General features: G+C 41.5%; 2 protein-coding genes across 2 annotated transcripts in view; both read left to right on the forward strand.

Annotated features, from left to right (window-relative positions):
* The first annotated feature begins 1,490 nt into the window (after window positions 1-1,490).
* rbp3 (retinol binding protein 3) lies at window positions 1,491-5,880 on the forward strand. The gene is made up of 4 exons (XM_024284422.1): window positions 1,491-2,740; window positions 2,846-3,036; window positions 3,120-3,262; window positions 5,198-5,880. Exons 1-4 carry the CDS (start codon window positions 1,547-1,549, stop codon window positions 5,533-5,535), a joined length of 1,866 nt encoding a protein of 621 aa, XP_024140190.1. The 5' UTR covers window positions 1,491-1,546; the 3' UTR covers window positions 5,536-5,880.
* An 834-nt stretch (window positions 5,881-6,714) lies between these two features.
* Window positions 6,715-27,603, forward strand: part of antxr1c (ANTXR cell adhesion molecule 1c) — a gene marked incomplete at its 3' end in the record, with an annotated part of 33,495 nt that continues 12,606 nt past the window's right edge. The window contains 11 exon segments of the mRNA XM_024284261.2: window positions 6,715-7,251; window positions 17,031-17,102; window positions 17,529-17,600; window positions 17,678-17,759; window positions 18,606-18,636; window positions 18,709-18,782; window positions 18,854-18,922; window positions 18,996-19,076; window positions 20,947-21,007; window positions 21,138-21,236; window positions 21,347-21,416. Coding sequence (XP_024140029.2) covers window positions 6,887-7,251; window positions 17,031-17,102; window positions 17,529-17,600; window positions 17,678-17,759; window positions 18,606-18,636; window positions 18,709-18,782; window positions 18,854-18,922; window positions 18,996-19,076; window positions 20,947-21,007; window positions 21,138-21,236; window positions 21,347-21,416 — 1,076 coding nt within the window.

Consider the following 27,603-nt stretch of genomic DNA (forward strand, 5'->3'; position numbering starts at 1 on the left):
AAAGTGACCCAGACACGACCTGAAAGGACTTTCAAAATAAAACCCCACGCAGGGAGGAACGTAGAGGAGAAGGTTTTCAGCAGCTGATCGAACAGAGAGAAGAGCAGATGAAGAGAGATGATCCAGACTCCCGAAGCTGAAGTACAATCTAGGATGAATAAATACAAATCGGTAAAAAAATATTTATTTTCCAAAAATCAAAAAGATTCATGTTCATCTGTTGGAATTCTACATAGAGTCACCTGTCGAAGCAAAGCTTTAGTCCCACTTTGATCCTCTTTTGATCCATTTTAAAAACTTTTAATGGAGCCGTTCGCCAAAATAAAACAAAAGTAGCTGTAAGCTAACAGGAGAGCATCTCAGGGGTGAATTTCTAATGAGCTCCTGCCGCTCTGCAGAAACTAAGTCCTAGAGAACAGCAGTTTGAAAAAATAATAAGTCTAAAAATGGAACAATTATACTCAAAACATTTTGAAAATCGATCAAAGAAGTCAGAAATGGAATAACCATGAATGGAATTTCACTTCAGCCTAAAGGAAAACTAAAATTTGACTTTACAGGTTTGGACACGACCTTTGACCTTCAAGCAATTTGTCATTTTAGCTAAGAATATTCATGCCGCTTTAGTTAATTTATCTTTTTTTATCCATGATTTTATATTTCCACTCAAAGGAAGCATCAACCCTTTAACACCAGTATTTATGTTCTTTATGTCATTTTCTAATCATTAAAGGTTGCAGATCCTGTGGAAACTCAACAGGTGATTCCAAAACTCTCTTCGTAGATCTGCGTCTCAACTGGATCATCAGATTTTCATGAAGTCTGACTTTCACCTGTATGTTTGTATGTGGCAGATCCACCAGCAGGGGGAGCCAGAACCAAATAAATCCAACTCTGTCACCAGTTTCCTCCTGAACTCTGTAAATTCTGATGAAAGTGTTGGTTTAAAATGAAATCTATTTAGTTTGATTCTAAAAAAAACAATCATCAATTTTTATTAAAATGTGTGTTTTTTGTGTGGTTTTGTCTTTAAATGACTTAAGAAAATCTTCTTTTTGCTTGTTTGAGCTTCAGGAAATCACCTGATTCATCGAATCTGGTTTGGATGCCGCTCCTGACTCGACCGTCTGTATTCATCTGGACTGGGGACAGGCACAGGGACGTCCTAGTATTAAAAAAATGATCATAAATAGCTAAATTTTTTTTCCCCAGCGGGTGATATTCCTGCCACCGCTGACCTTTTCTGGAGGATTCTGGGTTATGAAAGCGCCCCCTGACACAGACAGCTTTTCATAGCTGTGCAGATGGCGTTGGGTGGATTACAGACCCGAATAATTGCCCGCACTTTCCTGCTGCTGCATCTATTACCAGCTTGTTGTTGTCTAACAGAAGAATTACTGTAATGCGATTAAAGGTTTACCGCGCCGTAAATCCTCTTACGAGTGTGTTAACAGAAAGCTTCCCGCTCAAACGCTGCCATTTGCCAAAGAGCCTCTGAAGACGCAGGTTCTGCTGACCGCCACTCTCAACCGGCACTTCCAGAGCGATGGCGAAGACTCTGTTTCTGGTGGCGTCTCTGCTGGTTTTGGGGAATGTGGTCTTCCTGCAGGCCTCGTTTCCCCCCAGCCTCATCACCGATCTGGCAAAGATCGTCATGGACAACTACTGCTCCCCGGAGAAGCTGATGGGGATGAAGGAGGACATCGCGGCAGCAGGCGCCAACACCGACGTCCTTAACCTCCCGGACGGCGAGTCCCTGGCTAAGGTTCTGACCGATGGAGTTCAGACCACAGTGAGCGATCCGCGCCTGAGGGTGTCCTACGAGCCCAACTATGTCCCCGTGGTTCCACCGCAGTTGCCCCCGCTGCCCCCCGAGCAGCTGGTCGCCATCCTGCAGACCTCCATCAAGCTGGACATCTTGGAGGGCAACATCGGGTACCTGAGGATCGACAGCATCATTGGAGAGGATGTTGCAGAGAAGGTCGGTCCTCTGCTTTTGGAGCTGGTGTGGAACAAGATCCTGCCCACCTCCGGTCTGATCTTTGACCTGCGCTACACCGGCAGCGGCGACCTCTCCGGCATCCCGTACATCATCTCCTACCTGACAGACACCAAATCGGTGGTCCACATCGACACCATTTACGACCGACCGCTGAACACCACCACCAAGCTTCTCTCCATGGAGTCCACGCTGGGGCAGACGTACGGCGGCGTCAAGCCCCTGATCATCCTCACCAGCAGGAACACCAGGGGCATCGCGGAGGATGTCGCCTACTGCCTGCAGAGCCTGAAGAGAGCCACCGTCGTGGGCGAGAAGACCGCCGGCGGGTCAGCCAAGATCCAGACCTTCAAAGTGGGAGAAACCGACTTCTACGTGACGCTGCCAACCGCAAAGTCCATCAACCCCATCACCGGCTCCTCGTGGGAGGTGACCGGCGTGAAGCCCAATGTGGAAGTCAACGCAGAGGAAGCCCTCGCCACCGCCATCAAGATCATCAACCTCCGACTCCAGGTTCCTGCCATCATCGAGGAGTCGGCCACGCTGGTGGCCAACAACTACGCCTTTGAAAGCACCGGGGCGGACGTGGCGGAGAAGCTGAAGGAGCGCCTGGCTAACGGAGACTTCAACATGGTCGTCTCCAAGGAGAGTCTGGAGGCGAAGCTTGGCGCCGACCTGCAGAGTCTGTCCGGAGACAAGAGCCTGAGCGTCACCAGCAGCGCCGGGATCGCACCGCCGATGGTACGACCACGACTAGCTCACCCGTCCCGGCACTAATACTTCTCTGTTCGTGATATTTGTCTTCTAACCACGAGAACGGTTGAAATGCTGCTTTTGTTTGTGCAGGAGTACTCCCCAGAGATGTACATCGAGCTGATCAAGATCTCCTTCCACACCGACGTCTTTGAGAAAAACATCGGGTATCTGCGCTTCGACATGTTCGGAGACTTTGAAGAAGTCAAGCCCATCGCTCAGGTCATCGTCGAGCACGTCTGGAACAAAGTGCTCCACACAGACGCCATGATCATCGACCTCAGGTGGGACAGCGACCTGATGACCCGCGTGTCACGAACCGACTCCGGAACTTTTCTTTCAATCGTTTCTGCCTCTGAACTTCCAGGAACAACATCGGTGGACCCACAACAGCCATCGCTGGCTTCTGCTCCTACTTCTTCGATGGAGACAAGCAGATTCTGCTGGACAAGCTCCACGACCGGTCCACCGGGACCACCACGGATCTCCTGACCCTGGGAGAGCTCACAGGTTAGAAACAAAAGTTTAACTTTTTTGTTTATCCACTTAAATTCATCCACTTCCCTATTCCGGTTTATCCCTTTGGAATCACTGAGCTGCCAGAGCCGGTCCTCGCTACTCTTGGGCAAAGATGTGATACAACATGACAACTTGAATCAGACAGAATCTGAATTAGTATTTTGTTAGATTCAATCATTACTTTGTTTTTTCTCCACCATCACTCAGACTGGATTGACTGTATATACAATAACTGGACCAAGCGAGTGTGACATCACACAACGAACATAGTTTACTTTCAGTTCCAATCAAATGAAGTCAATTCAGTCTCCATGTCTTAGGGATATGGAGGCCGCCATGTTGGAGCCAGATGATGTCAGTAGGCAGTGATTGGTCAGAAATGGTCTGAGTTTCTATGGCAACCAATCAGGAGTGAGCCTAATGGAAGGCCACACCCCTACCACTCAGTTGAATCTGTTAAATGTTTCAAACGTTGGACATGTTGAGCAGCAGGCTCCACCTACTGTTATTGAGGCCTCTGATTGGTCAGTTTATAACTTGAACTACAAAATATATTAATGAAAAAGAGGATTATAAAGAATATGTTAATAAAAAAGTATCAGAGAAAGAATGATTATTCTGACAAATAGAATGACTGAGTACCAGCTCTTTATTTCTCTATAGAAGTCAATGGGATTTTGGTTTATTGGAACCACTTCCTGTTTGGAACTTCAGGGGGGAGGGGCCACTCAGTGCAGTTCTCTTATACAAAAATGAAACGTTGTATCAATTAGCAAAACTTTTGTAATTTGTTATATTTAAAAATATTACTTTAAAAAAAAATTTGGTTAATTAAACCCTCAACCTCAAATTTTCATTTAATTAAAAATTAATGATTTTAAATGTAACAAATTACAGAACTTTTGTTAATTGATACAATGTTTCACCTTTTACAGTCAAACAAAAGGTTTTAGACGTTCAGACAGCTCTGGATTTTTAATATGTATCTTCTGAAGGATAATTTTGTTTGTTTTTCCAGTTAAATCAAAGTTTAAAGCTGTGTCTGAAAGCAAATAAATTATTTTAAGGTTTTCTCTGATTTTACAGAGAATAAAAAGAGTTTTTACTACATGAGTACTACTTTTCATAGCAGGTAGAGCCTTATTCGTTCCAAATGGCTTCATTTATTAATTAGTAAGTCAATTAGCAAAACCTAAAAGTGTTAAAAAGCAACACAAATAGATGTTTTGGTGACCAAACACTTCAGAATGCTATGTTGAGTTCCTTTTCTCGCTGTTGGCACCGTTTTATAAGCATCATATCTGATTGGGTTTTATAAAAGGTCAGAAATGTTGGTGTGCAGGTCACATGATGTTAAAGTCATGTTACAGTAAATCAATCCCTTTTCAGATTAGCTTCTGTCAGAGCGTTCTCCCTCGTGTGTCGGAATCAAGAAATAAAGAAGTTTATTTGTGTTGTGATCGCAAAAAAGCAAAAAAAAAGTATTTTAATCCAATTAAAGACCCATTCTGATGAAAATGCGTGTTTTTTAAGATATTCTTGTGACATTTTTCTGATGATTGGGGCACATATATAAAGCAAATTAAAATTAAAATTGCATAGTTCATTTGGTTCCCTTTGCTAGTGTGTTAGTGCAGTGTGATTCATGTGTTGTAATGCAAATTGTTGAATTTGTTTTGTTTGTTTTGATTTATTTTGGCAAAACAAAATAATTAATAATTATATAATGACTTTTAATGATTGTAAACATAAGGCATTGCTGGTGACACAAACAGAATCTTTAACATATTGTAATTTTTTAATCGATAATGCGATAATTTCAGTAGATTATTAAATCTTGCGTTAAAGATACAAAAATTACAGTTTGTTAAAGATGGTGTTTCTTTCGTAACCCCGTCAAATATGTCTTCCTCCTCTCCCCTAAAGGCGAGCGGTACGGCTCCAAGAAGAGCCTCATCATCCTGGCCAGTAAGACCACCGCCGGCGCCGCCGAGGAGTTCGTTTACATCATGAAGAGGCTGGGTCGGGCCATGATCGTTGGTGAAACCACTGCCGGCACTTCCCATCCGCCCAAGACCTTCCAAGTGGGTGAGAGCGACATCTTCCTCAGCATCCCCACGGTCCACTCGGACACCGCCGCCGGGCCCGGCTGGGAGGGCGCAGGCGTGGCCCCCCACATCCCCGTCGCCCCCGACGCGGCCCTGGAGACCGCCAAGGCCATCCTCAACAAGCATATTGGCGGCCAGCAGCACGCCACGTCCTGAGCACGCCACGCCCGGATTGGCACTTTTTTTTACTTTAAGGCCGGTTTTGTTACAAATAACTAAAGCCCTGAAGTAACGATTGTGTAGGAAAAAGGTAGACGAGTAAGAATGACAACAAGAACAACCGAGCAGCTTTTGACATCCGAACTTCTGTAAATGTGTTCAAACATGAGTCAGAGCTAAAGGCGGTTATCGGTTTGTAAATCATCTCATAGTGGAGGGAAAAGTGACCGTTTCCTGTTGTGGATCTGTACGAGTTCCTGTCGTGGGACACAATTAAAGACAACAAAGTACACAATCTGTTGGTTTGGTGTTTCTGTAAAAGGAAAAGAAATAAGATTGTCAGCATTTCTGGACAACATTTAAAGATAATTTGCATTACAACACCTGAATCACACTGCAGCAAACAGAAGCACAGAGAGCTAAATATAGTAAATAATAAAGGATACCACTTCAGTCATATTCTGGTCTATTTTTTAAGGCAATCCCAGTGTAATTATAATGATGTCTTTTGTTGCAAAAATCTAAAAACCTGTGTCGTTTTCTAGGACTTAGTTTCTGCAGAGTGTCAGGACTTTGTTAGAAATCTACCTCTGAGTTGTGCGACTTTTGACTTGAGCTTTTTCAAATTGATTTTTCCTTCTGATTTGAATAAAGAAATACTCAGAAAATACTCTTAATTTTCTTTATACATGTCCTCCATTATCAGAAAAATACTACAAAACACACAATTTTCATGGGAGTGGGTCGTTACAAAAACACACCTTTTGTTTCTTTGTCACATCAAACTGATTCAGTTTCTTTCTGTGATTAAACAAGACACAAAACCAGATGCTAAAGTCATCTTCATGATGATAGATGCATCATTTATTACATTTTAAAGGTGACTTCAGAAAAAAAGACTCAATATCTTCCTTTATTCTCCTCAAAAACATCTTCACTAAATAGACTCGTGTCTCTCAGTCCTCCATCACCCTCTGTTTCTGTGGCTCATGTTGCCATGGCAACCAGCTGACAGATCAATCATCGAACCATCAAAAAGATTGGCGCAAGCCCACATCATCACACCTCCACCACCATGCATGCCTTTAGTTTATGATACCAATATGGAAGAGGAGAAGTTCAATAAAGTTTGGTTGGAAAAGCAATCCATTTGTTTGTGAGAAAAGTATAAAAACTGCAACAGTTTGATCCTGGTTGGTTCAGAGTCTGATGGGATCTTCTGACTAAAGTCCACTAAAGGTCCTTCAAACTCCTCCAAGAGAAGCTGTGACTTCAGGAAAACTGATGGAGTTCAGCCCGACTGCGCTCCTCGGCCGCGTGAGGGAGGCGCACATTTCTCCTCCTCAGGATGAAACCTGAAACCTGGACCCGCTCAGTCAAAGCTGCCGGATCCTCGGAGCCGAACAGACGCTGCAACATTCAGAAAGCCCGTCTTTGTCTCTCCTCCTTCGGCGCCGTCAGAGGAGCAGCAGGACTGCGACCCGGTTCTGACAGCTCCTGTTCTGGGTTCGCCTCCGCAGGAACATCAGGCGGATGTAGGAACTTTTTGGATGATCAGAACTCTGCGGTCTCCTTAAACATGCGCGTCCTCCTGGCTTTGTCTGGATTATTTCTGCTCTTTTCTCCTGGGGGAGCCGAGCCGGAGCAGCAGGCTGATGGGGAGGAGGAGAGCTCCTGTCAGGGCGCCTTTGACCTCTACTTCGTCCTGGATAAGTGAGTGAAACCTCCTGCTCTGAGAACCATCAGGAGAAAATACACTTTTATTGAAGTTTTTAGCTTGTTTATTTCAACATACTTTACTCCTTAAAACCAGAAGGAGAGATCTGCACTCACTGAACCTACAGCTTAACCTGATTGCTCTTTAAAAGAGGGTTTCCTGCAGCGACGACGGTCTAACGTATCCCGTTCCTAACGACTGCGGTTTGGCGTGACGTCATGCAGCCATGTTGGAACAGGAAGAGGCTTCACCAAAATGCTCCCACAAAGTAGAATTGTCCAAAAATCTCTTGGTCTGTTGAAGCATTCAGTCTGTTTCACTGGGGCTAAAAGGATTCAGCTACTTGAAAACAACCCCATACCATGATACTCCCTCCAATCAATTTTGTGATATCCAGCTTTGATTAGGCATATTTTTGTTCTGATCCAAACTGAAAACCTCATTCTCCGGAAAGTTGGAGAAGCTTCCTCCTCCTCTGAATCCGTCTACGTTACGACGCTGCTGTCGCTTCCAATCACTTTCACTTTGTCAGGAAACCACCGACATCCACACATCAATCCAGAGAGTAACTCGGCCTGGACCGCACCAATCTGGTCTGGATGGGATTCCTGCCGTCATCGTCATCAACCGTTCTAGAAACCACATCGTCTGGACGCTCCATCAACATTTTCTTCTCTCTGATATTCATCGTGAACTTTTTAGAAAGTTCAGCTTCTGAAGTCGTTCTTGGAATCAAAAGTACTTCAGGAATTAGACCGTCCCATTTTGTCATGATTAGAAGACCAGGTTTTTTCTTCTTATTTCTTTCTGCACCTTTGAGTGAAGTTGTCTTCCTCGCCACAAACTCAGAAACTGTCCAGCCTCTCATTTCTATTCTCGAACTATCTATTTATTGCTTTCTAACTCCTCGGACATCGTTGGAAAGATTCTTAGGAAAAAATTTTTACATGGCGAGCTCGCAGAAGTGTTGTTCTCCCTGCTCGGACATATTTCATCAGAATATTGTGTAAATGTAATACACAAACCTTTGCCTCAAGCCGAAAAAACCGATAGAATATATAGTGCAATTCTATTAGGAATGTGGCTGTTAATAAAAAAAAAAACCCTTGGTTGCTAAGGAAATCCAAACATTTACTTTTGCCGATTCTTCTAAAACTTGCATTGATCTGTCCGTCACCTTCAGGCAACCCAAAAATCCAATGGTTGCTATGGAGATAAACCAACAGAATAATTATGAAGCAGTTTTTTCTATTAATTTCTGACCTTTGACCCGGTTGACAGGAGCAGTGGGGGAGGGGCGTTCAGCAGCCGGTCAGCCAAAAGTGACCAGCAACCAAAAAAATGAACATGTGCGCTTCTTATTTTTTGTATTTAATCGCCGGAAGGCGAACTTGCTCAGCTTTATTTGGTGATTAAGACAAACTGAAGCAAGGCCAGCATGTCCTGTCATGTTTTAACAACTACTTCCTCCAACATTTCTTTGTGAATCAGAAGAAAAACAAACTTTCTAAGAGGAAACTGTTTCTCTCTAACCCCTCTTCTGCTAAAACTCCTTTGTTCAACGAGATGCTGCACTGTCCAGTCTTCCATTTTCATTGTCAAACGTCAACGTAGGAAATGATCAATTTATTGCTTCCTAACTCCTCAAACATGTAGGAAGATTCTTGGGAAAAAAATGTTCACATGGTAAACTCGCAATAGTGGCGTTCTCTGTTGCTTGGACATTTGCACACAAATTTTTCCAAGTTCAATGAAATATTATAGAATACGATACGCTTATATTAGGAATGTGGCCACTGCATACTGAAAACCTCTGTTGCTAAGGAAATCCAAACATTTACTTTTCCAGATTCTGTTCAAACTTACATCGATCTATCCGTCATCCCCAGACGACCAAAAAATCCAATGGTTGCTATGGAGATAAACCAACAGAATAATTATGAAGCCGTTTTTTTATGAATTTGTGACCTGGAGCTTTTTGAGGAGCAGTGAGGGAGGGGCGTACAGCAGCCACACGTGACCAGCAACCAAAAAATGAACATGTCCGCTTCTTGTTTTTAATGGCTGGAAGGCGGACATGCTGCGTTCACGCTCGGCTCTTTCTGCTGAGTAAGACAAACTGAAGCGGCGCCATCTTCTTAAAAACTGCTTCCTCATGAGTTAGAAGAAAAACAAACTTTTTTAGAGGAAAGCGTTTTCTTTGTAACCTCTCCTCTGCTGAAACTCCTTTGTTCAGCGAGACGGCGCTCTGTCCTGCTTCTCGTTTCCATTCTCTAACGCCCACGTAGGAAACTGCTGTGGTTTGGTGACATCTTTGAGCTGGACTTCCACAGCTGGAGAGGAATGAAACATCAGCGAAAACCAAGAGAAACTTCTGGATCGTCTCCAGTTTTTCTCTCAGTTCTCAAGCAGGACAGAGCTCCTACACCTCCATTCTGTACATAAACAGTTTTTTAGATGTTCAGTAAAGATTCTAGCTCTCTGTGGTTCCACAGGTAATCTTAATCGTCCAACGCTAATCCTAATCCTGCAGGTTTATCCTCAGGATGGTTATGAAACTAAAAAGCTTCAAGGACGACTTTTATTTGCCGTCTCACAGCGAGAAGGTTGATTACAGCCAGACTTCTGAAGCGGATTCCTGCATCAGCTCCTCACACGGCTGGAGTCCAGCCAGAACCAGAACCAGAACCAGGGAGGAGGAGGAGGGGAGCGCAGGAAACAACAGCATTTATGGAACATGTGGTCATGATTTTCAGGGGAAAATGTTGCACGCTCACCTTTAGAGGCCTGAGCTCGCAGGAGGAGGAGACGACATTTTCACGCGACCTGGCATGATCTGGCGCCTCCTTCTGCAGGTCTTTAGTGACCCCAGCAGGAGGTGAAAAACCCAAAACATGGAGCTGCTCCCCAGATGTGGAGGGTAAACACTGACAAAGCTGCAGAAAAGACACGTTAGATGTTATAATTAGCTCTTTGTGGAGCGGTGACTAACAAGACGCCGTTTGTGGACTTCAAACGGCTCATTAGGTCGACGTCTGGACCGTCTTCACGTCTTAGGTGGTTTATGGGGCGCAGCCTGTTCTCGCCCCTTTGGACGACCCCCAGAATCATGTCCAGCCTGTTGTGTCTGCAGGAACATGAGGAGAATCTGAGGCGATCAGGGTTTTCAGGTGGATCAGCTCCAACAGAACCCTGGATTTGGACTGAAATGTCTGAGCGGGGTGGAGGGAGGCATCAGCAGTTTGTGATGAGATCACTCCTCAGCTCCTAAAGTTGCTCACAGAAGTTTTTCTTCCAACATTCAGAAGGTGACGTCATGATGGGACTCGAACTCGCTGGGGGAGCAGGAACATCACAGACTTCATTCTGAAGAAAACTTTTACCCTAAACAACCGGATCTTAAAGATTAACTCTGATGAAAATCGACATATATGAAGAAAATTAGGATTCAAATTTGGTTTTTAAGGATCTCTTTATTCAAATCATTGAGAATCAGTGAAAAAAAATGCTGCTTGAAAAAGATCGTATTTGTGACACAGAAAATAATCTGGGCGGGGCCACAAACCCCCTGCTCCGCCCCTTTCTGATGCATCCACTTGTAGACGAACAGTTCCATGAACGTCTTTGTTTTCCTCATCTGAGCTGGAAGAAAAAGAAGATTTTTCTGGAATTGGGACCTCAGAGAACCGCAGTGAGATTCATCTTCCACCTGTGAAGAACAGACGAGAACCTTCCAGGAGAGCAACCGGTTCAACTGTGACTCGGTTCAGGTCCGAGTTCATGATCCGACAGTCAGAAGAAAACTTTTAGACAAACCTGAACATCTGGATGATCCTCAGAACTTCTGGTCTCAATGAAAGGAGACACTTATAGAAGAAGGTTGTCCATAAACATCTGGACATAAAAAGTTAAACTTTCAGAATATCAGTCCGGCATGGTGGTGGAAGTGTGATGATGTGGGCTTGCTTAACAGCTTCTTGTTGCTAAATAAACCAGGAAATCTACCAGAAATTAAAACAATGGAAGTTTCCTTAGAGGTTTAGTCAATTATTGTTTCACTTTTAAAATTATTTTAATGAAAGTAAAATTAAACGAGACAAAAATCCAAACTGAACCCTAAAGGAGGTAAATTCAGTGAAGACGTCGAGGTTGTTCTCATCCTGAACACATTTTCTGAGATTTGTTCAGATCTGTTTCCACATCTAAAACCTGCCGAGGAGAGCGTCCCTCCGGATGTTTTCGGATGTTTTCCTGCTGATGGGATCCGTCTGGATCCAGACCAGTCAGCAGAAAACCCAAAGAGAGTCCAGCTGAGCTCTAAAAATACCTTTGAAATGTCTGAAAACTCTGAAGGATGAGCCGACCGGCTTAAGGACAGACAGAAGAACGCCGGCTTCTTCTGAGTGGAAACATGGACTGTCTGCAGGTGAAGCAGCTGTTTGGGCTTCACCGTCACCTCCAGGATGCTCTGCACCCCCCTCCCCATCAAAACAACAGCAGAGAATTTTCCCACATTCACCAGCAGCCTGTGACCGTGTGGAGGAAAAACAGATTCAGTTCAGTCTGTTTCTCTGAAACACTCACGCGACACAAACAGGAAAATTATTAAGAAAGCAGATTCTTCAATTAAATTTGTTTCATAACTTTAATACAATCCATATGATGCAAACTTAATAAAAATAATATCTATAACATCAACAATAATACAGAACGTGTTTAACATGGAGCAGACAGAAGCTTATTGAATAATAATGACAGTAATTATGGATAAAGGAAAAAAGAAAATACTGCTGATAGTAATAACATAAATAATGAAAACAAATAAGGAGAAATAAAACAGAAGCCTAAATGTGACTAAGCTATTAGTCATTTAACGAGAATTTAATTCAATATTTAAACTGATATTCATTTTTGAGCAATTCTTTTTAATTTTATTCTTCCATGATGATTTTTGATGATTCATTAGGCTGTCACCGTAAATTATAAAAGTAATAAATTACCTGCAGATGTTACGGAACAGGCGGACCAATAGCAGCAGCTTCATTAGCACGGCTAAAAGTCCACAAATCTAAATGAGATTCAGGCAGGCAGAAGTCATCAACCAGCATGGGGGCATCAGAGAACAACCCTGAGAAGTCAGGATCCCGGCCTGGGTCGGGACAGGCGGCAGGCCGACGGGGTCACAGACGAAACCAGGACATCAGGAAAACAGAAGATCAAATCCAGATGAACTGCTTGGAAATGCAGGCAAAGAGACACAAACAACACTTCGCACAGAGCAAGGAACTGAGCACTGGGGTTGATGGGAGATGTAGTGTGTTCAGTACTCTGGAGATGATTCCCGCGGGTGGCCAGAGGGGGAGACAGAGCTCTGACTCCTCACAGGAAACATGAATGGAGCTGTTTTTTACTTTTAACATTTTTGTTTTAGTTCTGATCATCTTCTGATCAGTTTCCAAGGCGTGAACTGGAATTATTGAGTTAACGGCTGAAATGTTACGATTTTGTGTTTTTAGGCGTCACCGACAACGCCTCAGGTGTTAATGGATTAAAGGAGGATCTTCATGTTGTGGTTTAGTTGATCCTTCCTCACATAATTTGAGCAACTCAACTTTCTCCTCCAGATCAGGATAACCTCTCGGTTTCTTCTGAAGACATTAAAAAAAAAAAAACCTGATGTGAAGGGGCGGGGCTTCTGGTAATTGTATTTTTTGGTGGATTTCTAACAATTTGACAGGACAGCATTTTCTTCTGGTGACCAAAAGAGCAAACAGCTGTTCTTAAAATGACATTTTTCTGACATCAGCAGGTTTTTTCCAGTCGTTTTAGTCTCAAATATCTCCTGACCTGAGAGTTCCAGCTCTCACCCCTGTTTTCCGGACGCCCTCACATGGCTTTTCTGAGTCACCTGAGCGCCACCCCGACCTCTCCGACCTGCACTTTCAAACTTCAGTCAGAAACTTGGGTCAGTCCGATCAGCGGGATTGTGGGAGACGGTTTCATCACGCAGCCACTTCCTTTCCCAACATTGTTTGGACAGGTGAGGAAAAACTGCAAGCTAGGCTTCGATCCCACGACTGCAGGCCACCTCAGACCCACCGGACGCTTCCAACGCAAACAAGAACCGGCGTGGTTCTGAGGCGAAGAACCCGAGGCAGGAGTCCTCAGATTCACCTCGTCTTAGAAAAACACTCAGAAAAGATGGACGCTGCAAGCTTCTCTCATCTGTTGCTATAATGGAACAAATTGCACAAGAAGTTGGCGGCTGTTGTTCCTGTGTGTGCGTTTGGTTTCTGTTTGCGCTGCACATTTCCTGAGGCTCAGCGCTCTCCTCCTCTTCCCAGAGGTTTTTTTTTGAGCTTGTAGGGTCTTTGCTCCGTCAGCTTCACTGCAGCGTCAGCCACTTCTCCTCAGAGGGACTGAACTCTGAAGATATTATAGTGCCGTCTTCTTTTTAGGATCGCTTTTGAGCTTTTTCATGGCGTTTCAAGACTAAAATATGCTCAAAACTGAAGATACAGTCGTGTCTGCATGACTGTTTCTTACTCCTGGGCCACCAAAGGGTTCTCAAATTTGTCAGGAGCAGATTTGTTTTGGTAAAGAAAGAAGTAAGATGAGATCTGGACAAAAACACTTAATCTTGACGGAAAATGACTTTAAAACAGAATATTTTGGAGTTTTTATTTCAAAACGAGGGTTTTTGTTGTCATTTTCACCAATCAGTTTATGTCCCTCAGGGAAATGCTGCGTTCATGAAGTGCTGGAATAATCGGAATATTGACTATTCCACGTAAATATGGGAACAACAACAACATTTCAAACAGTAAACCATTTGTTTTGTAGTGCGCCATCTTTGGGGAGACTCCTGAACTACAGGGAAAATGAAGAATCAGTTTAAATCAGTTTTTCCAGTTCGGGGGCCAGATTGGGACGAAGAGGCTGAGACGTTAGGATCCATGTGCAAACGGTTTAATAGAACAGAGCGAGGGTAAGACAAAAACGGCGTTGAGAGGCAGGCGATGGTCAAAAACACAGAGGCGAGGAACAGATGAACACTGGAGAATCAATCGAAGAAAAACTGCTCAGATTGTCGGGTAAACAATCAAGACTTCGCACTGAAGGTAAGGCTGGAGTGGATATAAATGCTGCTGGTTCTGATGATGATGATCATCTGTGCGAGAAGTCTGAAGTGGGGGCTGATGAGAGTTGTAGTGAGGAAAATGCTAAAGTTGGTTAACCCTTTAACACCTAAGCCTCAAAACGTCCTCCTGAACTTTTCTGCTATTTTTGACTATGAAAGGGTCAGAGAATCCCCCGGGTCGAAGTTGGCCCACCGCTGCTTCATCACTATCCTGTCTCTGTTCAGAACAAACTCAGATAAATTACGTTTTACAAAATAAAATCCAGAAGAATCCCTTGAAACATCTGCTTCAGGTCGTCTATCACTGTCTCAGTCAGATTTAAGTTAGTAGAAAACTCCAGAACCTTCATAGAACTTCTTTTAGATCCATTCGGAGACGGACCTGCTGGTTTGCTTTTGATCATCTTTTGCTTCATCTTCTCAGATGAAGATCAGAACTCGTGGTTGTCCATGTCCTGGGGCTTCAAAGCTGCACCATCACACTACCACCTGCGTGCTGGACGGTCCTTCAGCGTTGCTTCTTTGATTGAATCGTTTTAAAAACAGAATTCCTTTCATTTTTTAAGTTCCTGGAGGATTTCAGGTTCTAAAGAGCTGAAAGAGATGAAGAATGTATGAAAACACATCAATGCTCGAATGAGAATTTTTGAAAAAATGAACCAAAATATCATAAAAAGTCTGAAATCTGAAACATTTCAAGATGAAAGGATCCTTTGCGTACTCAGAGGAGAAACTTTCACAAGTTTTATTTAGAAACCTGTTTAAAAATGTTTGATTTTAGGAATCAATCTCATGAAGTCACCATCATAATGTCTGTGAAAACCAAAACCTGTTTCTATCAGAGCTTTTGTTACGAAGATCTTGAGCGGAACGTTCTCGCCAGAACTCAAGAACATTTCTGTTCAGTCTGATGCTGGTTTTGTTTTCCTGGAGGATGCTGATGGAAGGATCGTCGTTTGGCTCCTTGAAAGGGTCAGACAGTGAAAACATGAGGTGGAAAGCATATCTGAAATACCTCACCAGGTTTATTATGTCTTTGAGGCGTTCAGGGTCACTGCAAGAAAAACAAAATCAAGGTGGAATTCGGGATTCCAGTCAGTCTGATGGTTTCTCAGCATCAGACTGACTCAAAGGAACGTTTTCATTTTTAAAGTCGTCTTTCTCCGTCATCAAACTGACTGACCGACTGTCGACTGCTCAGACTGGGACTCCGGCCCCCTCCCTTAAGACTCGCACCTAATAAAATTTCCCCAGACGCACTTCCACCGAGGAAGTGACGGGATTTTATGGAAGTCCTCTCACGGGGCGGGGGTGCTTACTCAGCCTGCAGGGTCTCACTCGGTTCCCAGGAGGGGATGAAGCGTTCTCCAGACCTCAACGTCAGAATCCTGATCTAATCTTCACATCTGATTCTGGATGAGGTTAAAGCTGAAGATCAAAGGTATTAATGGAGACCATGTGGCTCGAACCGTTTCCATATTTTCCAGGATTGTCCCGGTTTGAAGACGTTTTTGGAAAGACGTCCAGACTTCCACGAGTTTCTTCTTATACCGCTTTGCTTTAAGGCTCTATATCTGGACTTGGTACCATTTGAATCTCAGAAGATTAAAGCCATGCGCAGGTGCTACCCTCCCCCACTCTGCTGCGCCCTTTTGACCCTCCCCCACTGGTTGAGTGGCTGCTACACTTTGACCCCCCTCCCCCTCTTCCACGCTGGTCAAGGCTGCTCAACACAAATTCACACTTTTTTCCAAAACAATTACTTTTCTGTTAGTTTTATCTCCATAGCAACCATAATATTTTTTGGTCATCGGGGGGTGACGAACACATCTATGTCTTTTTTAGAAGAATAGGCGAAAGTAAACTTTTGGATTTCCTTGGCAACAGAGTTTTTTTGTTAACCACGCCCACATTCCTAAAATGTTCATGTCCTGTGTTATATTGTTTTGTTCAGCTTGAGCCAATGACTCATATATCACATTTTCACAATATTCTAGTTAAAAAAAAGCGAGCCACAGTGGAATGCCACTTTTTGGATTTTTTTTATTAAGTTTTGAATTGTCAAAAGTATTCAGGATGGAAAGATGTACTAATAAAGAATTTAAAAATGTTAATTTAACTAAATTGTGTAAAAAATGATTTTATTTACTGAGCAAATAAGAGTAGATTTGATCTTATTGTTTTTTTTAATTCTTGGTGCGTCTAAAAACAGTGATAATTCTACATTTTATTTTAGAACTACATTTTTTAATTGTCTTTTTTACATTTATTTATTCATACTTTCAGATGCCACTGTATATTTTTAAACTAATTTGTGTGTAAAGACACATGTTTATATGATTGTATTTGTTTACTTTCTCTCCCTTTGTTGTCCATTCCAAATAAAAATATAAAATGCTAAAAATTAGAATTAAAGTTGAATAAACTTTGGTAAAATTGTGACTCTTTGGATTTGGTTGCATGTTTTACTGCTGAATTTTTTTGTTTGTCGTTTTTCTAAAAACTGCTCCTCATTTTATTGGTTAGTTTTCTTAACTTTCCTTCAGCATAAATGCTCTTTGGTCATGTGCGACCTCTCACTCTTCTCACTTTTCGTCCTGGTTCTTTGCTGAATCTTCTGTCTGTGCTCCTCAGGTCCGGCAGCGTGATCGGTCACTGGAACGAAATCAACGACTTTGTGGAGAATTTAGCCGAGAAGTTTAAAAGGTAAAAACAAAAAACAGTCAATACAAATAGTTGAACTAGAAAAGCTGTAGGAAGAACTGCAGCGGCTGATCTCTGTTTTCTAGATTCTACATGAACTGTCTTTGTTTTTTTTACACTTGTTTTTAGAGTTTCTGCACATATTAACTCAATGTATTAGAAACATGTCATCCCCTTTAGAATACAGTCATGCCAAGTATCCTGCAAAAACAGTAAAATAGTAGAAACAGAAAAAGAAAACATGTAGTCCAACACAAGATAATGATTGGTAAAAAGGCCTTAAATAACGTAAAATTCCAAAATTAGAAGGTAAAGTCACTAGAAAAGACATTTTCACTCATTTCCATCATTTCAGATTTTAAAAATCCAGGTTTAGTTTGAATAATCTCAGATGTTGTTGGGGTTGGTTTTTTCTGGTGTCTCCTGCAGTCCAATGCTGAGGATGTCCTTCATCACGTTCTCCTCCAGAGCGTCTACCATCATGAAGCTGACAGAAAACAGGTCGGTCTTTCCCAACAGTTCAAGTCAGAACATCTCAGATCTCCTTGTCTTCATGAAAAACGTTCATTCCTCCTCAGAGAGAAGATCAGGAAAGGTCTGAACGCCTTGAGGAAGGAGAAACCTGGAGGAGACACCTTCATGGACCTCGGCTTTCAGAGTGTAGGTCACATGTGTCAAAGTCAAGGCCCGGGGGTCGGATCCAATATATCCAATATATTTTTATGGATAGTAAAATATTGAAAGTTATTTAAGGTTTAAGTTGATTTATTCTGGAATAATATTCCTGCCTTTTTATTATTCATGATTATGTTAAAAAGTTACAGTTTTAAAGTTTTAAAAATTGGCATTCTGCAGCTTTTTGGACTATTTTGGTATTTACTAAGATTTTTAGGCTATTTTTGAGTTTAGGTAATATTTCAGCTTCAGGCTAGCTGTTTTGGCTAATTTAGTCTTTACTTTTTCAAGTTTTTAGGCGGTTTTGGAGTTAGGCTAATATTTATATTCTAGCTGTTTTGGATATTTTTGGCTGTTTTCAGTTTTTTTAGGATATATTGAAGTTTAGCTACTTTTCAGCTACATGCTAATTGTTTTGGCTAACCTAAGTTTTGTTTTTATTTTTTTCAGTTTTATTGGCTAATTTGGCATTTAGCGAATATTTTAGCTGGCTATCAGCTTCAGGTTTTTCAGCTCTTACTTTGCACATTTTCAACTATTAGTTTCAGCATTTTTTTGGCTACCAATTTCAGCATCTTCAGCGGCCAAATTCAGCTATCAGTATACACACTAGCAATATCGCAGATAAATATATCTGTTTCATAATTATGTTAAAAAGTTACAGTTTTAAAGTTTAAAAAATGTAGTTTTATGTGTTCAATAAATGTTTTTTTTTTGGCCCGCGACCTGAGGTGTGTTTTGGATTTTGGCCCCTTGTGTGATGGTCTTCAGATCTTCCTGCTCTGATCTTTTCTCTGATGCTGACAGACGATATTGTTTTCTCATTTAAAGGCAAACGAGCAGATCAAAAAGGAGAACTTTGGTAAGAATCCTCAGCATTTGAAGCGTTTGTCAGAAGCCGCAGACACCGCAGCTGATGGCGATGTCTTTTCAGGCACGGCCAGCGTGATCATCGCTTTGACGGACGGAGAGCTGCTGGAGAACCACCTGATCCAGGCGCAGCAGCAGGTAGGAAGCCCTCCTCCAGAACGTTCTGGTTTTTCTGGAGCAGACTGGGCTCAGCGCCTTTGTCCCACCAGGCAGAGGAGGCCCGGTCTCTGGGAGCCACCGTGTACTGCGTCGGCGTGAAGGACTTCAACGAGACGCAGGTACTGAAGCCAGAAACAGTCGTGTAGCTTCAGTTTTCTTCACATCTTCACAAACTTTTCCTTTTTTCTGCAGCTGGCCACCATCGCAGACACCATCGAGCACGTGTTTCCTGTGCTGGGGGGGTTCCATGCCCTGGGGGGGGTCATTGATTCGGTAACTTCTCCTCCAAACCGATCGGCCTTTCACACACGATCACACGCGATTTTAGCTTCTGAATCATGGAAAGATTGACGGCTAAAACTTTTTATAAAACGTCTCTCTACACTTTGAGCTGCTGTAGATTCAGTTTCAGATTCTGAAGGATTTTACCAGAACTTCACTTCTGTTCACACTTGACTCAAGAAAAACGAACAGCGTCATCAACCGATAAAAAAATAAATCCGAATTTGAGAATCAGTTTGCAAAAAAAAAAAAAAGAAAAGAGACTCTTCATTTTTGTTCTATTTTTATTTAGGAGACAGGAAATGCAGTTATATTGTGAAAATGAAAAAGAATTTCTGTTAATCCATTTCAATTTTCAATTTTGATACTACTAATCAAATTTTGGTACAAATTTACCAGGGAACTTTTTGAAAATGAAATATCAAATCCCATTTTCTTTATCACTTTAACTATGTTACAGAATGGGATGATGAATAAAATGAAAAAGCCTTTGGTAGAATTGCTTTTTCATTTTATTTAGAAGACAACTAATGCAGGTGCATCTCCATTAATGGCTTTTATTTGGACTTATGAGTCACAGATGCTTCCATATTAAAGACCCACTTCAATAAAAGTTTTGTTTCTAATATGTTCTTGTGGGGTTTTTCTATGACGGAGGACATTTTTTAAAGAAAACTAAGATCAAAATTATATTTCTGATAATTATTTTTTCAAATCATTGTGAATCAGCAGCAGATTGTTTGAAAAAGACTGGGCGGGGCCACAAGCTCCGCCCCATTCCAATCTTCCACTTGCAGACCAATAGATCCATGAACGTCTTTGTTTTCTAGTTTGAGCTGGAATCTAAACTGAACAACTGGATAGTTTTGATATTGTTCACCATTTTTTCTGCACTAATAATGTTCCGTTGGTGGCGTGAGGGGCTGTAAGCTAGCAGGAGAGAGTATAAACACGGGGATGATGGGAAATGAGGGAAGGCTTACTCTATGCCGACAACTCAGAGGTGAATTTCTATTGAACTCCTGCCGCTCTGTAGAAACTATGTCCAAGAAAACGACAGGTTTTTTTTTTTTCATTTTAACTAAAGAACAACAACTGTAAAGGCTTTGATTGGAGTGGGACTTTAAATTAAACAGTAAAAAATGACCAGCAAGAAATTAAATTACTCTGGGGAAAAAATGTCCTGCACAAAATATAGAAGAATACAGTTTTTCCTAGTTATAAAAGAAAAATAGAACCAATAGAACCAATAGAATTTACCCTTTAAAGACAAAATTCAATCTTGAAATTAGCTATAAAAACTTATATAGAGATTTTTTTGGGTAATTAGAAATATTATATCTTAAAATGTGTGTATTATTAAATAAAATGTTTACATCCTTAAAGTAGCAACATTTACATACACGCTTATACTTAATATCCCATTTTAAGCACTACAACAGTCCAAATATCCTTATTGCGATACCAATCAAAATAAGACTAGAGTTACACATTTCAAGATAAAATATTAAAACTTATATGTAAATTATGAGTAACAAAAAAGCGTTTCATCACATATTTTTTTTTTCTGGATTAAAGGACTCAGCGAGACATTTAAGATTTATTGTCCAAAAAAAGTATTTGCAATAAAGTTATTTGTAAGTTAGTTTGATATTGTTTCAAGTGAAGAAAGACACTTAAATTAAACACTAGACAAAAATACTTTTATGTTTTTGCAGTTCATTGTGACTTTAATAATGGCGTTTATGTGATGGAACAGCAACATGTTTGCTTTGGTTTGGATAGTTTTTCACCTTTTGATGCAGTTTGAGGTTTCCTGGTTCCAGAGTGTTCCTGTAACAGTCTAGTCTATGTCTTCCAGATCATTAAGAAGTCCTGCATCGAGATCCTGGCGGCAGAGCCCTCCAGTGTGTGTGCAGGAGGTGAGTATCTCCAAAACACGTCTGCTGCAGGAGCTTCTCCTGGAGTAGAGGTTCAGGGTTGTGTGAGATGAAATAACAGTGAAGGGATACAGATATGATTTTTGTTAAATCAAAATGTTCATCTTTCCAGAGTCTTTTCAAGTGGTGGTGAGAGGGAACGGGTTTTTCCACGCCAGGAACATCAACCAGGTGCTCTGCAGCTTCAAGATCAACGACACCGTCACAGTCAGTGAGTAAATCTGTCCATTTATGCGTTTTCTCTGGTCAGAAAGCTGCATCCTAAAGAGATCAAAACCCCTGATCAGTCAGAGGAATGCTGACTCTCGTTTGACCTTCCAGATGAAAAACCCGCCGGTGTGGAGAACACCTTTCTGCTGTGTCCCGCCCCCGTCGTCGATGAAGTCGGAAAGTAAGTCTTCTTTCAACTTCATCTCAGGTCCATATTTCAAACCCAGCAGATGTTCACGTTCAGAACCAAAGCTGCCATACATTAGCCGCTTTTATGATCTGAAGCCGCATTCCTTTTTTCCCCCTAAATCCCAGCACAGCCGGGCGAAATCCGCGGCCCTCTGTGGCCGTGCCAGCTCGTGTAGCACTGAGGTTTCATGCATTTGTCCTGAATTAGAGCGGAGCAGTAAAAACAAGGGCAGATGCTTTTCTGTTGACACACAAAATCCAGGGAGGCTGGAAACTCACAGCCCTCCTCCAAGTCCAAACTGGAGAAGAATCCTACTGAATATTTTCACGATTAGATGACAGGTTTTTTTTTTTTTTTTTAATTTGTTGATTTCTATCTGAAATTTTCTTCATGGTTACAGTTTGAGTTTAATAAAAAATGAAAGCTGCAAGCAGTGTTGTACGTATTCGCCCTTTTTATCCCCGCCCACTGATTGAGCAACAGCTACATGCCCTTCCCCCGCTCCTTCTGGTCAGAGCTCAAGTCATGAAAAAAAACACTTTACAACATGGCGGCTTTTCTGTTGGTTTTTCTCCATAGCAACCATTTGAATTTTTCTCCACCTGAAGGTGATGAACAGATCTATGTATGTTTTAGAAGAATCGGCAAAAGTACATTTTTGGATTTCCTTAGCAACAAAGGTTTTTTTTTTTTGCTATTCATGCCCACATTGCTAATATATTTACACCATATGTCATATTGTTTTATTCAGCTTGACCGAATGATTCATGTGTTTAACTTTCACAATATTTTGGTGAAAAATGAGCAAGCAACGGGGGAACGCCACTTTTGTTAGCTCGCTCCGCTAACATTGTTCAAAATCTACAAACTTTATAAACAACAATTTTTTCTGAAGGATGCTCGAGGAGTTAGGAGGCAACAGATCGAAATCCAAAGAGCGTTTTTTTTTTTTATTTATTTGAGTTGACGGCCTCTTCCTGAAGTCAAAGGTCAACAAAACGTCAATTCTGGTTGCAGACGTAATCAGCAGTAAAGTTCGCTTGAACAAAAGGTTTTTTTTCCATATTGTGGGAAAATATGAAAATTGCCAAATTTCACATTTTGCCCTGTAGGTCATGAGGCCATCCCATAATAATTTCAAAACTTCCTTTGGATATTCCTGACACGTTTGTATTGGTTTCGTTAGTGTTTTTTTAGTTTAAGAGATTTTAGCCCCATTCCTTTTTCAGATGGTTTGTTTCGCTCTGTTGTCACTTTTCTAGAGGAGCATCTTTTTTTCAGGTCAGTTCTAGTGTAAAAATGTTTCAGAAAAAGGTATTTTCTCAGATTTTAGATCGGTTTCGGACATTTGAGTTGACTCTGGAATGAAGAAGAGGAGTTTTTGTGGAGGTTCTGAGGACAGAGTCGGGCTGGGAACACTAAGACAACTGAGGTCGGTGTGGCGACCTTCACCACGCAGCAGTCACACAAGTTCTGGCAGCGACCAGAACCGCTCTTCATCATCCGCCGCTCCGCATTTAGAACCTGTCACGGCTCCAACGTCAACACCCCCGAGCCTCGCTGGGAGGAGGAGGAGGAAGGCTGCAGACTCTGGGGTGGAGAGGATGAAGAGGGCTTTCAGACTTCATCTCATCTGAGGTTAAAAACTTTGGCTTCCAGTGACGCGGGACAAACCGCCGGTTGTGTAGAGAAGATTTAAACCCCTCCTCCAGTTTGAATCTTAATGTGAAGAAAAAAAGATGAATTACAGGGAAAAAAAACTTCACATTTTAGGGAGCCTGTGTCGTTGGATTCATGCAGTAACCTAAAAATGCAGAAAGTGATCCTTTTAGGTTTCTTATCATTTTTTGGACAATCTCATAACGATATCCTCCGGCTGTGGTCCAGAGGTAGAGCGGTCAACCTTTGATTGGAAGATTGCAGGTTCAGTTGCCGCCCTGCCTACCCATGTGTGAACGTGTCCTTGGGCAAGACACTGAACCCGAACAAGACTGACTTTAAAGTCCTTTGAGTCTTCAATCGAGATAGTTAAGCGCAATGCAAGTATTTATCCTCTTTTTGTTATTATATAAACATATTTACCTCTTTATAACCAGGATTGAGTAACCAGGTGAATTCAACTTTTGAGGAACCTGGTTGGAGAGGAGCAACAGGAACCAGATTTAAGCTAACAAGTTTCTCCCAGAAAATGATTTACAGTAAATACCAACTCAACTCATAACCTTTTCCGATGTGATGATGTTGCAAATTCTGAAGGAGAAAGTCTAAACGTCTGTTTTATTCTGGATTAACAACAAGCAAAAGAGGACAAAACGGCTTCAGTTTTAGAAGGATCAGATGACTCTACGCAGATGAAACTCATATAAATGAGAGTGTCATCTGCAGAGATTACAATTTAAATATTTTTAATTTATTACCAGTTGTTTAGGTTATAAACTGACCAATCAGATTCCTCAATAAGAGTAGGTGGAGCTTTATGACCCTCAAATCTAGCGTTCAAAATCTATAAATTACAGATATTGTGTAGTCAAGTGGTAGGGGTGTGGCCTTCCAACAAGCTTACTCCTGATTACCATAGAAATGATGACATCATCTCGCTCCAACATGGCAGCGTCTGTTTCCCAAAGCAGCTGCAACTAAATTGGCTTTATTGGGTTGGAGCCAGAAGTAAACCCTTTTCTATGGATGACGTCACACTAACTTGGTCCAGTTCTCTTGGTTGAACCTGAATACTTGGTGGATGTACGCCTTAAATTAAGGTTTTTTTCTCTCATTATTTAGATGTATGAGTACATTTATTTTTGAAAGGGGACGCATGTTTTGTTTAACCATGGAACAAAGTGACCAAAGAGCAACCACATGCAGCAACGGTTGGGTTTCAGGTTTTACAGCATTGGATCTTAGCATGAAGCAGCTGGGGAACATTTTTATTTCAATTGTGCTGATTCTGTTTGGAGCAAAATTGTTTATTTCAAATACAAACTTTTGATTCCAGCAAACAGTTTCACCTATTTGTCGTCAGTAAATTATCAAAATTAACCTAAAAGCTAAACCTTTCATTACAAAACGCAGTAGAACGTTTTGAAAACTGGCTGGACCTCACAGCTTTGTAAAGTATTTAACTTTGTTGGCAGAGTTTGGTTAATTTCCATACAGGGCGAAGCTGCAGGTTTTAATTTGATCAGACCGATGTCCCTGACCCACTTTACAGAAAGGGAGGGAAGGGTTTTGGAAAACAAAATATATAATGAGTCCCTGATTTTGCTTCTAGTCTACCGTCAAATTATTTAAGTGAGGAATCACAGAACCCTGATTTCTTTCTGTTAGTTTTTACTTTGTTACTTTTAGGTCACTTTTCCATCCAAAAACATGCAGGAATACTTCATCCTCACATCAGGGTCTTGTTTTTACATGAGTAGAGACACGACGGAGCTCAACAGGTTTTTGATTCGTTCCTCTTCTGGCTTTCATCTACATTTTCTGAAAGTTTCCTCTCTTTGTGTCTAAACATTTGGCTTCCCAGCCCCCTCGTTTATTTTCCACATTTCTCCACCTTTTTTTTCTTTTTTGGACTTCCTGTGCCACGGTGGCACCTTTTTTCTTTTTTCCAGCCCCTGCCTCCCCTCTGCCCGTTGCTTTTTCTGCGTATCTGTCTTTTATTTGTGTCTGGTGCACACGTCCGTCAGCCTCCTCTCATTCATCTGTCTCTGCGTCTGCTGATCAAAGGCGTGCAGCGGCCCACCGGCTCTTTTAAAGTCTGCCGCCGCTTGTGCTGGTGGTTCTCTGCAGGAGGAACAACCTCAGGCTTAGGTTTTCATCTCCTAACCTCCAGAAGAAGAAGGTTTTCTGCAGAGTCAGGGGTTAGGAAACCTGTGGGACATGTGGTTTAGCTTGTAGGTATGTTCCTTCAAAGAGATGAGGACTAAGAATAAAAGTCCAGTTTTGGCCTTTGTTTGGGAATCAATCAGGAGAAAGATTAACAGAATTAAAATCAAGTTAAATAAAATAATTTAAAAATTATAAAATATTTTGAAATATTCAAAATAAATTATAATTTCTTCAACATCAAATCATATTTCCTTTGTTTACTAAATCCACACTTTGCTCTGGAGCTGAATAATGGTGTAGTGGTTAGCTCCCTCTTCTTACAGCAGAAAATCATGGTTCGAATCCCGGTTGGGTTCTTTCTGTGTGGAGTCTGCATCTTCTCCTGTATGGCAAGTCAAAGGGATCAATAATCACCAGGAAAAGTCCTGTAAAAAAAATGGCTTATTGGCCATAAAAAACGCTGCTTTCGACGCACATTTTATCATGTAAAAAACATAATGTCAACAATGTCAAAAGCGGTGTTTTATCTTTTACAAACTGCATCGAAAGCGGTGTTTTATCGCATACAAACCATCAAAAGCAACATTGAGTTGTGTCAAATACGTGCATTGAAAATGCCGTTGGGCCATTTTTGGATCATAGCTGTGGATTGATATTTACTACAGCCACACTTTGTCGTTTCGTTTTCGTGCAGGAATTATGAGTTTGATTCCACGATATTACACTCCTGTTTTTCCATGTCTTCTTTTTGTTGCTGACTGAGATGATCAGAAAAGATTGGTTCATCCATGGATTTTTCACAATTTCTAAACAGTAATAAACAGTTTGTTACAACAGCATGCTTGTTTTGTAATTTGTGACTACAAAAAGACATTTCCAATTGTCTGTGACAAAGAAACTCTGTTTTGATATTTTTATAGCCTATTAATGTACAACATACTTGGAAAGAATAAAACAGAAGAGGAAGAGCAACAAAGAAACACTAACTACAATCAGAAAAATACTAGTGCTAAAAGTTAGCAAAAAGTCTGCGTTTTCAACGCACATCTTTGACACAACACCACTTTTGACGTGCGGTTTGTACATGACAAAACGCCGCTTTTACGCCTGTTTTGGGACAAGATAAGGCTCTGTAATTTACGTGCTACTTTAAAAACGTGTGTAAAAAACAGTGTTCTGTATGGTTTTTACAGTGCTTTTCCTGGCGATTATTGACCCTTTTTGCTTGCCATTTTTGTTTTCATGTTTTCATAGTTTGATTGGTGGCTCTAATTGTGTGAACGTGTGTCCCTGTAATAGATGGACAACCCTCACCCTTGTCCCACAGTAGCTGGGATAGGCTCCAGAGGATACGACAGATTTTGAGAAGAACATCATAGTAACAGTCAAACATGGTGGTGGTAGTGTAGTAATGTGGGTTTACTTTGAAGCTTCAGGACCTGAATCCTCTTTAGTTTATTAAAAAATAAATTTGGATTCGACCAGGAAAATCTCCTTCATCGGTTCATGAAGAGGATCCAAACAAAGCAGCGAACTTTGGCTCCAGATAGCAGATGGAGGCCGTTTCATCTCCTCAAACAGCTGTTCATGCGGGAAACCCTCCAGTCTGTGTGGATTCAAACACTTCCACAGACATGGGAAACACCCACTCAGTTATCACACAGATTCCTGCTGCGGCTGTCATGTACGACAAAAACCAGGAGTTTGGGTTTGGAGGCCATTCCTGATCTAACTTCATAAATACAGAAAGTCTTTTTTTCTTAGTTTTATCTTCTTTTGTGTCAAATTGAAACACGTTTGATAATCTTGAGGGTTAAAAAAAGTCTAAATAGGTCCCAGAAGTTTGCGTTGTGCAGATGTGGGATCAGGACAAAGCCGTCTTTACTCCGTTTGGCGGACTGAAGACAGATCCGACGCTTCAGCCCCCTCTTTCCACTTCCCAACCCCCTTTACATCCAAACACGCCTTTCATCCGTGTTTCTAAGAGCTGAACCACATCAGGCCCCGCGGGGGTCACTGGGGCTCGCTCTGAAATTCTCAGAATTGTTTTTCACTGCTCAGGGGGTGGGGTGGGGGGGCTTTTAAAACAGATGAGGTTTGCAGTGGAGCATCAGTGGAGGATGTTTGGAGGAGTTTGTCCTGAAGGAGGTTTTCCCTGGCGGACTGTTAGCACAGAGACTCTACCAATGTAGGTGGCAGACGAGTGCAGACAGAAAGTTAATTATTCCCAAGGGAAATCACATATATATGCATGTGTGATATATATATTTATATACAGATATATATATATATATATATATATATATATATATATATATATATATATATATATATATATATATATATATAT

Source organism: Oryzias melastigma, linkage group LG19, assembly GCF_002922805.2.
Source record: "Oryzias melastigma strain HK-1 linkage group LG19, ASM292280v2, whole genome shotgun sequence".
In the NCBI taxonomy this organism is placed as follows: Eukaryota; Metazoa; Chordata; class Actinopteri; order Beloniformes; family Adrianichthyidae; genus Oryzias; species Oryzias melastigma.